This window comes from Balaenoptera borealis (genome assembly GCF_965194805.1).
Source record: "Balaenoptera borealis genome assembly, chromosome: 3".
NCBI classification, from domain to species: Eukaryota; Metazoa; Chordata; class Mammalia; order Artiodactyla; family Balaenopteridae; genus Balaenoptera; species Balaenoptera borealis.
Window position 1 is genome coordinate 107,711,582 of NC_138866.1, and position 13,678 is coordinate 107,725,259.

At 41.2% G+C, this 13,678-nt stretch overlaps 2 protein-coding genes across 3 annotated transcripts in view; one reads left to right on the forward strand and one right to left on the reverse strand.

The window, feature by feature from the left end:
• MYO1E (myosin IE) overlaps positions 1-3,185 on the reverse strand; it is a 200,620-nt gene extending 197,435 nt beyond the window's left edge. Inside the window, exon 1 of the mRNA XM_082388011.1 lies at positions 2,799-3,185. Within this exon, the coding sequence (XP_082244137.1) occupies positions 2,799-2,801 (3 nt within the window). The 5' untranslated portion in view covers positions 2,802-3,185. The remainder of the gene's footprint in view (positions 1-2,798) is intronic.
• Positions 3,186-3,333: 148 nt separating this feature from the next.
• Positions 3,334-13,678, forward strand: part of FAM81A (family with sequence similarity 81 member A) — a 125,033-nt gene continuing 114,688 nt past the window's right edge. The window contains exon 1 of one of the 2 annotated variants that reach the window (XM_082388172.1): positions 3,334-3,422. The gene's annotated coding sequence lies outside the window, so the exon portion shown is untranslated. The remainder of the gene's footprint in view (positions 3,423-13,678) is intronic. The other variant, XM_082388168.1, reaches the window with a different exon arrangement.

Genomic DNA, 13,678 nt, shown 5'->3' on the forward strand with positions numbered 1-13,678 from the left:
GGTAGAACTTCCTTTCTGGCTGATGATAAAGCCAGATTCTACAAAGGAAACCTCAGATGGGTATTATTATTGATTAAAGTCAAAGGAGATTGTTGTACCCTCCTAACCAATGTATACTAAATTATAGAGACATGCAGAGATTTTTTTGGTGTTTTTCTTTCTTTTTTTTTTTTGGTCCTTCAAGTCTAAGAAAAAAAAGAAACAAATTGCTATTGCCTGGTAGTATTCTTGGTTCTCCAAAGACAGAGAAAAATGTCCCAAAGTGAGTTTTCAGGAGGAAATATAAGGTAAACTGTAAGCTGTACACTTTGTTCATGAGTCAGAAAATGGCAATCTTCCTTATGAATCACAAATGAGTGAGCCTTGGTAGGGCCTTTGGTACAGGTGGAGAGCCTTCCTAATCTGCTACCAGATTTCCTAAGATATCTCACAGAGAGCGAGAGACAGAGAAATCCGCAGTACAGGTGCCAAGGGCCTGATGAATTATATTCTCCATGCTAACACTGAGCCACACCCACTGGAGGCATTGCCCCTTCTCTTCCTGTTTCAAGCAGCTGAGGGATGCAGCTGGGCAGACTCAGACAGATGTGAAACACAAAATGAAGCCTCATTTGGCTGTAAGGGGATCTTACATAAATAGTAAATACTATAATAACTGAGATTTCTGACTACTTAAGCTGCTGATGCTCTGTTCTAAGGCAACTTCATACATCCAATGCACAGACTTAATTTTTCAAGCCAGCGAAGAAATGATTCATTTAATTTTTGCCAAATTACTCTAGATCCAGTAGATGGAGTGATGGCACAGCTCCTATTTCAGGACAGCCAGCTGTTTCAACTTTTCCGTCAGGGAATCGGGGCCTCAGCAACTGTATCTGATGCACTGATAGTCAACTGGCGGCCCACAATACGGCCATCTGTGCTGCTGGCAGGGAACATCAATAGGTAAGTCATACCCCTGTCCTTCAATAGACACCCTACACACTTTGGAAACAGCTCTTCTTAGAACATGCCTCTTCTGCACCCACTTCACAAACCATCTACTTCAACAGCAATGGACCGAATTGAGTGTCCAGTTTCCGAGGTCCCCAGAAAAGTCATCCTACACTACTTTTTAGTCTCTCCAGCATGAAAAATGAGTGAACTAAGGGAAAGTTAATTTTCTCAAGGTACCACTCAACTATTTAAATTCAGCAAGAGTTTTTAAGCTCTTGACATACAACACATTTCTTTTTTTTTTTTTTTAAGAAATATTGAACCATGGAAAATAATTATAGCAATTCTAAAGTACTCAGACTCACACTGCTTAAGTTCAGGTAGCCAGTTAGGCAGTGGCCCCATTTAGGTAGCTCCACCCAAACACACAGTGTATGTAAATGGTTCTCTTTAGGGGTTCCAAAAATAATATGGAGTGGACTGACTTCTTAAACCCTACAACTGAAAGGGAAATTTTATTTACAGATTAAGTGTCCTCTTAGGTAGACGCAAGGGTGACATAACTTTGGACTAGGTGAAAAGAAAAAGCTTTGGTCAAGGATGCCCTTTTAAAGATTTTGGTGTTTGTTTTTAATCATTCTTTTGAATAAACACAGCACTGGGTCAAGGGCTGCTTTTGAGTTTTGTGTGTAGGTTCCTATGGGCCCTTCCTAATTTCCCTCAGGCTGCAGCAGGATAGAGATTTTTAAATTAGTGCTGTACCGGTTATCACTGTGACTTAGCACCCCTTTCACAGTCACTAAAAAACAACAAAAACCAATCAGAAGAGGACCAGTTCATTCACCTAAGCCGGATTATTTGAAAAGAAGCAAGTGTGGAAACTACGAAGCCTTGTAGTAGAACTTTTTCCCCCCTCTGATGGTCTGCCAATGCCTTCAAGATAGAGCCCTTGCTTTTGTGCTTCGGAAAGAAAAGTACACCACCCCAAAGCCCAAGGGATGCGGCTAAGGTTATTGGGGGCGGGGTAGCCGAGACCGGGAGGTCGGGGCGGAGGAAAAGTCAGAAACGAGTCAGAGAGAGAGCCAGACACTTCCATCGATTCCCAAAGTGCCAAAGGAAAAAGAACAAAAAACTCGACTTCCTCCCATGCGTACCGTTCGCTGTACACCCGAAAAGTGCCAGCCACCTCGCACTTGGGGGAAGTGGAGGAGGGTGGTGTTTACTCGGCCTTTTTGGTGCAAAGACCCTCCGGGCCGGCGCCCAGCGGAGCCCAGGCCGGCCCGGCTCCCGGCAGCCCCGCGGCACCCTCGCCCGCGGCCGCCAGTCCACCGCCAGGTGCTCGCCCTACCTGGCGCCCCGCTGCCTTTGTGCGGCCGCGCCGCCCCCGCCGGCGCGCGGATGCCAGCGGGACAGCTGCGGCGCTGCCGGGCGGCCGGGGGGGGAGCAGTGGTCCGCGGCGCCGGTGCAGCGGGCGGGGAGCGCGCGCACGGAGGGGCGCAGGCGGCCGCTCCCACCTTCCCAGCGGGAGGGAATTGATGCCCCCCCGGCGGGCCGTGCCCCTGAACGCCGATCTCCCCGCACTCCGGCTTCCGACAGCTGGCAGCCATAGCCACCCCGGCCACGAAAAGTTTGGCGACGCCGAAAGTGACTTGAAAGAAAAGTTTTCCTTGGCCCCTCACTCCGTCTCCCCCAGCCCCGGTTGAGCGAAAGCTGCAGGAAATAAGGGCTCGCGACGTGCCGACTCTCGCGTCCAGCTTCTCCACCCCTGGCCTCGGCAGCGCGCCCAAGGTGGGTGCCCCGCTCCCGGGCTTCCCGCCCCATCCCTGGGTCAGGCGTCCCGGGACGCCGCGCGGCCAACTCACCATGGTGACTCGCGCCGCGGTCGCGCCTCTGCCGGGTCCGGCTGCCGGGGAGCTGGGGCTGGAACGCAGTCTCCTGGGCGAACTTCAAAAGTTGGTTCCCTTCGCCAAAAACAGGCTCTCGACACCCAAGCACTCACAGGAACCAATGGGAACCCTGGGGGGACTCCATCCAGGCGGGATCGGCGGCGGTAGGTGAGGGCGAGCAGGAGGCGGCTTAGCAGGCGGGGCGCATATTGCGGAGGGCAGGGGTCCACCCGGACCGGGCGCTCGCCGCCCGCCTAGGTGAGTGCAATGCTCTCCGCGCGTCCGACTAGCTGCCCTGCCTCGCTCCTCTTCCTTCGGCCACCTTCTCCGTACTCCTCTGGCTGAGCCTCGGCTCGGGCAGGGCAATCTGTCCATAAATGGAGAATTCAGCTCAGGCCTGACCAATCAGGGTTTGTTTTCATAGCGTCACTCCTCAGGGAAACCGTAGTAGCCAACAAGCTTGGAGCTGCTGGAGTTTCCAAAGCCCTCTGGATCCTGTAGTCCTCCTCCACGCCAGCCTCCAAAGAGCGCTGCTGACCCAGCTCGCTCCCGGTGGCATGACTTGAACTGGTAAGAAGAAAACCACTCTGTGAAAGAGAGGTAAACTTCTAAAATTTTTTTTTCTTTTAAACGCGAAAGTTAGAGTAAGTGTAGCTGAAGTGGTATGATTTTTCCCATAACTTTTTTTTTTTTAAAGAAGGAAATATTTTATCAGCATAAAAGATCAGAGTCGTGGCAGCAGCCCAAAGGAAATCCTTTTTCTTTCCAACGTCTGGATTGTGAGGAAAGTCAAAAATATCGTTTCCCCCACCCTTTCTTTTACCTGAATTTCCTTGGAAAACAAAGGAAGGCTTTTTGAGGGGGAGGCGCGGAGGGGGAATTTTGATGGTGAAGGAGTTGCACGTGCAGTGAGGCCAAGGACAGGGGAGAGAGGCGTGGGAAGAACGCACCATCCAATCTCAGTCAACACAAATCTGCCGCGAGCAATTAGCATTACAATCAAGAAATCAGGTGGGCAGTGAGGAGAAGATTGGAGTGGGGGGGAGGGTAAGCAGAATCCTGAAATAAAGGTAGAGGGTCTGATGTTATTGTTTTCAGGGTTCAGGAAGTAAACTTGGTTGGTTATAACAAGATGGTCCTCTCTGGATCTGTGGTAGGTAAGACTTGAAAACTTCAGGGCACAGAAAAACTATGAAGCATAATGATTTACTGTGATTTACTTTATGAACTTTGGTGGTAGCCCTTCACTTGAATAAAGGATCCTGGAGTTGGAATGGATGTTAAAAATCCTCTTGTCTAGAATGGGTAAACAAAATGTAGTGTATCCGTAGAATGGAATATCATTCAGCCTTTAAAAAGGAAGGAAGTACTAACACATGCTACAACATGAACCTTGAAAATATTAAGTGAAAGAATCCAGAAAAAAAGATCCCGTTTTATATGATTCCATTTATATGAAAATAGAGAATGGGGAAATCCATAGAGACAGAAATTGGTAAATTATTGATTGCCAAGGGCTGGGAGAGGGGAGGATGGAAGTAGTTGCTAACAGGTGTGTGTTTTCTTATTGGTGAAAATATTCTGGAATTAGATGGTGGTGATGATTGCACAACTTCGTGAATATACTAAAAACCACTGAAATGTACATTTTAAAAGGGTGAATCTTACAGTATGTGAATTATATCTCCATCTTAAAAACTGAAAGAACATCATGTTGACCAAATTTTTTTTTAAAAAACATGTTGACCAAATTCTCGTAGTAATCATCCACAGTTAGGCAAATAAATGTAATTGAATGCCTACCATAGGTCATCATGGCCACTGTGAATACAGTGGTCTCTGCCTTCACCAAGCTTACAATTTTAGAAGGAGGGAAACAAAAGATAGATTTTAAAACAATAAATAATTACAGGAAAGATACAAATACAATAAGAAGTAACATTAGTTTTGTGCAAGGGACTGCCATATTTGGAGCTATAGGTTAGGTAATTCATCTGGTAGCATTCTGTAGCACAGACTGGACGGGAAACCACGAGACATCTGTTGAACACTCATTATGAACTAGGTCCACACAGGCGTGATCATTGGCTAAATACATTAAGATGTGATACATTATTCTCAGGTAAATCTGATTCCATGTCTCAGAGGTATGTCAGCTTCAAAATGCAATCAGGCATTTTAAGAACTAGTGGAACAGGGAATTCCCTGGCGGTCCAATGGTTAGGACTTAGCGCTTTCACTGCCGGCGCCAGGTTCAATCCCTGATGGAGGAACTAGGCTCACCGCGAAAGAAAAACAACTAATGAACAGAGGTTACCAAAAGGGAAATCTGAGCTTACCAGTTACACAAAAAACACTACTTCGGTTGGAATTGACACATTGCTTCAACCACCATCCTGTCCATGCAACCCTGATTAGTAATCAGACTGAGATGGGCTTTGAGGGATACAGGCAAAGATGTAGTTGTTTTCCCCAAGGTTAACCTAAGGATATGCAACACTGAAAATCTCTTAATAATCCATCACCAACCTATCAGTCTTGGATTTATCTAAAACTACCTTGACACTGGTTGTCAATTGTATTAGCATTTGAGATTTTTTTTAAAGTGCTTACTTTTATTTGCCCTAATAATCTCTTTCCAGTTTCCAGAAGTATTCCCAGCTCTAGTAGGTGGGACTTTGATGAAGATGTCTGCTTGTGTTCATTTTTCATGATTTTGTAATGTAATTCCTTTCCAGATTAAATATAAATATATAGATTAATGCCTATGTCTGGGCAGTACTTAAAATATGAGATTTCATGCACATAAACCTGAATTTGTAGTCTGGTTTTTCCACTTAACTGGCTGTAAGATCTTAATTTCTCTGAGTTTCAGTGCCCTTATCTATAAAATAGATTGATGTAAGTCTGAAATGAAATGTGTGCAAAGATGGTCAACAAATTTTGGTTCCTTTTTCCTTTCCCTTCTGATTAGGGATTCAGACCTAGATCCCTGGGTGAGATCAGATGGTCCTTGGCCCTCTGAATTGCATGCCAACTCCTGGAGGCTGTTTGTGTGTGTCCTTTTCTTCAGGGAGAGTTAATAGCTTTCATCAAATCCTCAAAGATTCGGTAACTGCCAGAACATTAGGACCCACATCTCTTGATCATATTAGTTATGCTTCTTTGGATCTTTGTCTCTATTATTGTGTTTTTCTTGAGTCATAGGGATTAGAACTGAGTCTGATACTAAAAGCAGAGAAGTTCTTGGATTCTCAAAGCAAAACCCACTAATTCACAGTTTGAGCATAGAATAAAGTGTGTGATGACGTGGAAGAGCCTATAATTTCATGAAGAATCCCTTCAAGCCCTCCCCTGCTCCATCCCCATCTTAGGAAGGTACCTTGTCAGTTTTGGCTGGGGTGACCATACATCCTGGTTTACTTGGGGGAGCCGGGCTTATGCCTTTATCTCAATGAAATGATAAAGTGCACCCCTCTTGCATTCCCAGCAGGCCTAGTTTGAATGATAAACCATGGTCACCAAAGATTTTCGGCCAAGTTGCACCCCCTAAAAAAATCCTCACTTTTTAAAATGAAAGTTTTTCCAATTTTCTTGACTTCACCTATTTTTCAGAGGACTCAATATCTTACCAGATATTTATTCTTATGATCTCAAGATCATAGTAGCAATGAAGGGAAAGCAACTTTCAAAATTGTAAAACTCATTCTAGACACATGATGGAGCTAGTCAGATGAGACTTTATACAGAAGTTGGCATGATTAACTGCGTTTTATCTGGGGCGGAATGAAAAGGAATGAAAGAAAAAATCAAGATGAATACAAAGCTCAAATCCCCATATGAATCCATCAGTGAAAAAAAAAATCACTGCTCATGTATTTTGGAAAATAATTAGTAAGAAGATAATATAGGGCAATGAAACGAGTTTCCACGTCAGTACCATGAAAGAACATCAGAATGCGTTCACCACAGTACAATTAAAGAAAAATTTGTTAATGGAAAAATGAGGGCAGAAATCTTTAACAAGACACTAATGAAAGACACTAACAAGATGCATTCAGGCTTGCGTCACATCAATGTGAGATGTCCTGGGTAATCGCTCTTTCTACCATAACAGGCATCATTTATTAGGTTCAGTAAGTATCAGATACTGAGCTAAGTGCTTACTGTACAATATCTTATTCCATCTTCCATACAGCCCTATTAACTTTGTTTGCAGTTAAGAAACTAAGTTGAGAGAGTTTGAAGTAACTTGCCCGAGATATCATTCAGCTACCATGCATCAAATCTATATATTTGTCTGACTCTGAAGCCCAAACTTTTACCCTCTAAGCAGTGACTCTGTAGTAGGAATGCCTATTAGAAAAAATTTCCCCTTATGCAGGCCCATTATGAATGGGAGCACACCTTAGGAGCCTGTCCAAACCAGGATCCTGGAAAAATTCTTGCTATTTAATTTTTTTTTTTAAATTGGTGTATAGTTGATTTACAATGTTGCGTTAGTTTCTGGTGTATGGCAAAGTGATTCAGTTATATATATATATATATATATATATATATTCTTTTTCAGATCCTTTTCCATTATAGGTATGATAAGATACTGAATATAATTCCCTGTGCTATACAGTATGTCCTTGTTGTTTTATCTATTTTATGTATAGTAGTGTGTATCTGTTCATCCCAAACTCCTAATTCATCCCTCCCTCCCTTTCCCCTCTGGTAACCGTGAGTTTCTCTTCTAAAAAAATTCTTGCCTTTTTATGAATTACATTTGTATAGAGAGTTTAAGTCAACTTCAAACATTCTTTGTTCTTCTAATATGTTAATATTGATTTGTGAAAAGGATATTGCAGAGAATTTCAACAGTGGGATAATGTGATATGATGCTACTTTTTTTTATATAAATTTATTTATTTATTTATCTTTTTATTTTTGGCTGCGTTGGGTCTTCGTTGCTGCGCACGGGCTTTCTCTAGTTGCAGCAGCTTCTCTTGTTGCGGAGCATGGGCTGTAGGCACGCGGGCTTCCTTAGCTGTGGCATGTGGACTCAGTAGTTGTGGCTCGCAGGGCCTAGAGCACAGGCTCAGTAGCTGTGGCGCATGGGCCCAGTTGCTCCGCGGCATGTGGGATCTTCCCGGACCAGGGCTCAAACCCATGTCCCCTGCATTGGAAGGCGGATTCTTAACCACTGCGCCACCAGGGAAGTCCCTGATGCTATTTCTGATTAATATAACTTTTTTGCTATAACAATTATTTTACCAAAATAAAAACAGGAATTACTTAAACATATGTTTAGATTGACAGCTTATTAAGTGCACGTTTATATAAACTTATGATTATATTTTCTCTGATACAAGCCAATCTTTTCTTTTCTTTCTTTCTTCCAGTGTCAATTTGGTTTTTACATTCAGAAGATAAGCCCTGACCTTTCTCCAGATTTAAAAATGATTAAGTAATGAGTAATACTAGTTATGGTGTCCCATGATCTATCAAGGAGTGAGGTGATCCACAGAAGGGAGCTTTGCTGATAACTGAATCTCCTGGATCAATAATGTGACCACAGCCTGGTTTTCTTTCTTCTTCCCCCTTACTGTCAACTTATGCTGTCTTATTGGATTTTGTGTATTCTTTTAAGTCATCTTTAATCTTTGCTGGAACAAGGCAAGGCATGTATGAATAAATAATACATTTAACAGACTAAAAAAATAACACATAACTGTGTGAGCCTGCCCTTGTTTAAGCACTGAAACTTTTTTTTTAACCTGAAGGAAAATTTTTCTACATGCTTCATTGCCTTTTGAAAATATGCTGAACATCAAGCAGCCTGTGCTTGAAGACTCAAAGTCATCACTATAAATATCAATTATCGCACAGGGTTATACTGAACTGCGGTCCTTGGGGACTATTGAATGGAACCACCGTTTGCCACTATACTTTATGGCCCTGGACTGCTGTACTTGTACAGTTATACTATTTTTTTCTTTAAATTTTATATCCTCCATTGTTAGAGACTTTTTTTCTCCTGCTATTCCAGTCTAGTCTCCTTTAGTAACAAGGAGAAAAAGAAAAGAAAAGAAAAAAAACGCACATGGGTTGTTTTGTGAGAAAAATATTTTAAAGGTATATATGCCCCAGAGCCCAGCAAAAAAAACAACACAAAGGAAGATAGGGCTTATATATGCTCTCTGTCCTTTTCTGGCTTCCTGGCTTCTCTGCAAGGATGGATGTTCTTCTCTGTCTCTTCAAGCTTCTCTCACTTACTCATAGTTGCTCCTCCTTCCATAATTTCAGCTTGCAAAGTGTCTTTAGTTTGTCGTGATCCTGACTCAGGCCCCCAAACCGCCTTTTAGCTGTGCTGCCCACAACTTACTGGAAACTTCCCCCTTAGTCTCTGGATTCAAGTCCCAGAGAAAGAAAGGGAGGCAAACAAAGAAAGAGAGAGTCTGACTGAACCAGCTCAACCTTTCAAACTATGCCACCAGGTCATAGGTCACTGGAAAGCCTATGTAAGGCTCTGCTTGAACAAGGTATCTGTATACTCACATTCCAAGCAAATGTTGTCACAAGGGTAGTGTTCTAGAGCTACTGCACTATTAAGAAAAGATGGTAAATGGGGACAGTCTCTGAGGAGGGGATACTCCAACTTAGGGGTACGCAACCATTTGCCAACGGCAACTGTCTGCTACTTTAATTTATACACGGTTGTCTTGGTGAGGCCAGGAGGGAAGTTTCATTCACCTCTTTAACAGAAAAAATTGCATAGGTTTTGCAACAATCATCATCACTTCAACTTTATTGTCACACACCTATAAATGTATTTATATGCTTAAGATGTGACATATGTTTTGCATTTATTATCATGCACTTAGAAATGTGTGTTTAGGCATACTTATAACTATTTGTATATACACATAGATGTGTGTGTGTTTAAGATGACTTTTTCCAGATATTGTTACAACTTGGGGGGATTTGTTTTTCTTAATAGACTTTATCTTTTAGAGTGGTTTTAGGGTCACAGCCAAATTGAGGGGAAAGTACAGACTTCCCATACACCTGCCCCCACCATGCATAGCCTCCCCCATTATCAACAGGGGGATTTACTTTGAATAGAGTGCTTCTTGGTGTGGGTGTCTGCATGTTGCAGCATGGTTTCCAAACCACTACTCTTTTCACTCACAGCAAACATTTGCTGAGCATTGTTGTAGGTGCTGGAGAACTGTAAGACAAGTGCCCTGTCCCCATGGGATTCACATCTTTCCATGTACATCAAAAACATACACAACAATGGGAATTCCCTGCTGGTCCAGTGGTTAGGACTCTGTGCTTCCACCTCGGGGGGGGGCACAGGTTCGATCCCTGGGCGGGGAACTAAGATCCTGCAAGTCGTATGGTACTGCCAAAAAAAAAAAACCATACACAACAACACAAGGGTTTCCTACTTCAATACACACCACGTTAGATGTATCAAATTCAAAAACAGATCTGTGTTTTTTAAGGCGAGAGTTCTATTTCCAGAGAGCTAAAACACAGTCTAAAATTCCTAATTGTGCCTTGTCTCTTAGATGTAGTCTTAAGCTGTAATTCCAAAATTTGGTAGACGTTCTTTAAATTTGAGCTCTCCATCCCAGCTGAGCAGAGTTGACCATCTAAAGCCTAAAGGCAGCTTTCCAATTTGGGTCAGGCTGTTTACCTTCCTATGGATCGGGAATAGTTTTCTTTACCTGTAAAAACAGAAGTAATGACACCTCCTCCATTTATTTCAATTAAGTCATGTGAAGTGATTAGAAATAGTGACTAAGGCATAGAGAGTTCTCAGTATGAGTCGTCATTATTGAGGCTAAAGATTCACCAGCTAATGATTTCCTTCTGTGTCTCAATTGTTCTAAGTTTATGAGAACTATACTTCTGTTGACTGGTGTTTGCGTTGATATTTTCCCCATATTTCACTAATTTTGATAAAGCAACAAGGCTAAATGCAACTTAGTAGGAACATAGTTGAATAAATGCTGTGAGACCGAGAAAGATGTTGGCACAGAAGGAACTGAACTGTGAGCTGAACCTGAAGGAATCAACCACATGAGATCCATCAAAATATTCCTTTGTTACCTGGCTTATCGCCTGGTGCCATATAGGAAAGATGGGTCAGGTACGTTAATGTACTGTGTCCTTATTTGTGCAAAGGTGAATGTACAAAGGTCAAGGGCACCAGGAGATGGCCTTTCCCTTTTACTCTATTAAATTCCTGGAAATCCCAAAATAAAGCCAAATGTGATAAAGTTGATGATAGCTTCCCATAAAAGGATGCTTCAATAAGGCATTGGTAACAAATGAATTATATATTTGACCGAGAATGTGATTCTAAAAGCAGCTATGACCGTTATAAAGCTTCTATAATTTTGTACAATTTTGCTCCAAATGGTATAAAATGGATATAAATGTGCACTTTTGTTATAGAAAGGACCTCAGTGGGTTGAAAAGTATATTTTAGCACATAAAAATACCATGCAGCTATCATAAATTCTAACTATATAAATTTGCCCTAAAATAGTATCCCAGCTCTAATAACTATTACTTAAACATTTCATTAGGAGTTCTTTCTTAATTTCTTTTCGGTTTAAAAACTGGGAGTGGGTATGAGAGTGGTGCCAGGGAAGGGAATGCTTAGGAATGATTTATAAAGTAGAAGTAATGTTTTTTCTTGATTAATTTCCTTATAAAGCTAAGTTATTTAAACTATAAGCACCCGGCAGAAAAAAAGCGGTAAAAAAAAGCAGCTAACAGAATAAAAAGTGGTTGAATAGATAAATAAAAACCAAAAGAAAAATAACCAGACTTCCAATTTTTTTTGCAGTACACGATCATTGGTTTTAAATTACAGAAGAAATATACACTTCATATTATAAAATAAAGCATATGAATTCAGAGTTTGTAAAATAAAATGTGAAAGTCTACTCACCCACACCCTCTCCTACAAGATTTTAAATGTGAGAAAATGGTGATTCCATTGGTAGAAAATGAGGCTCCAGAAAATGGTGATTCCATTGGTAGTAAAGAGGAAGCTCCAGTGTCAATGAATTCCAAGTTAGACGTGTTCAGTTAGAGCTAACAGAGATCTCTGGGAGAGATCTCTAGGTATCTCTGAGAGAGACTGGTTGAACCTCAGGGGAGAGGTCGGGTCTGACATTATCTGTGCCTTTGCAGTCTTCATCTAATTGTCCTCTTGTTGCTTTTGATACCAAACCATTCTTTCCTAAACCTTCTCTCCCTCCTTCTCTCTCTGTTGGCACGGCTGTGGGGAAACAGGTTTCTTCTATATTTTTGATGAGAGTATAAATAGGTAGAAACCCTATGGAGAGCAACTTGGCACTATGTAGCAACATTACAAAATTGTCCAGTCTCCGACCCAGCCATTCTGCTTTTGGGAATTTATCCAAAGATGTACATACTCAATGCAAATTAACATATGTCTACAAAGCATCATTGGTGTAGCAAAAGATTGGAAACAACCCAAATGACCATCATTTGTGGAACTGGTGAAATATATTAGGAGACAACATATAATAGATTTTTAAAAATTTTAAAAGGCTTTTAAAACGGGATGAGGAATTTCTCTCTGAACTGATATGGAATGATTTCCAAGATGCACTGATGAGTTACAATGAAAAGAGCTAAGTACAGAATAGTATGTATATCAAGAATCATATGTATATCAAGCTACCTTTTGTGTAAGAAAACAGGGATGGGGAAATAATAGGTTTGTGTTTATGTTTGCATGAAGAAACTGTGGAAAAGGCATGAGAAACTTACAGAAGTGTTTGTAAGATGTGGGAGGAGGGGCAGGGAAAAGACTGTATGCTGGATACGATTTATATTGCTTGATTTGTTTGTTTCTTTTGGGGAGGGGTACATTTTGGTTTTTATTTTATTTTTATTTTTAAAACATTTTATTGAAGTGTAGTTGATTTACAATGTTGTGTTAATTTCTGCTGTACAGCAAAATGACTCAGTTATACATATATACAATCTTTTTCATATTCTTTTTCATTATGGTTTATCACAGGATATTGAATATAGTTCCCTGTGCTATACAGTACAACCTTGCTGTTTATCCATCCTATATATACTAGTTTGCATCTGCTAATCCCAAACTCCCAATGCTTCCCTCCTCCACCCCTGCCCTTGGCAACCACAAGTTTGTTCTCTATGTCTGTGAGTCTCTTTCTTTTTCATAGATATGTTCATTTGTGTCATATTTTAGATTCTGCACGTAAGTGATATATGGTATTTGTCTTTCTCATTCTGACTTACTTCACTAAGCATGATAATCTCTATGTCCATCCATGTTGCTACAAACGGCATTATTTCATTCATTTTTATGGCTGAGTAATATTCCATTGTGTGTGTATGTGTGTATGCATGGGTGTGGAGATATATATATATATATATATATATATATATCACATCTTCTTTATTCATTCATCTGTCAATGGACATTTAGGTTGTTTCCATATTTTGACTATTGTAAATAGTGCTGCTATGAACATAGGGGTGCATGTGTCTTTTTGAGTTATAGTTTTGCCTGGGTATATGCCCAGGAGTGGGATTGCTGGATCATATGGCAACTCTATTTTCAGTTTTTTGAGGAATCTCCATACTGTTTTCCATAATGGCTGCACCAATTTACATTCCCACTGACAGTGTAAGAGGGTTCCCTTTCCTTCACACCCTCGCTAACATTTATTATTTCTGGACCTTTTAATGCTGGTCTATATTGCTTGATTTTTGAACTGCTGTTAAACATGTTACTCGGAAACATTTTAAAATATTATCAAGCAAAATACATTGTTCCATATGGC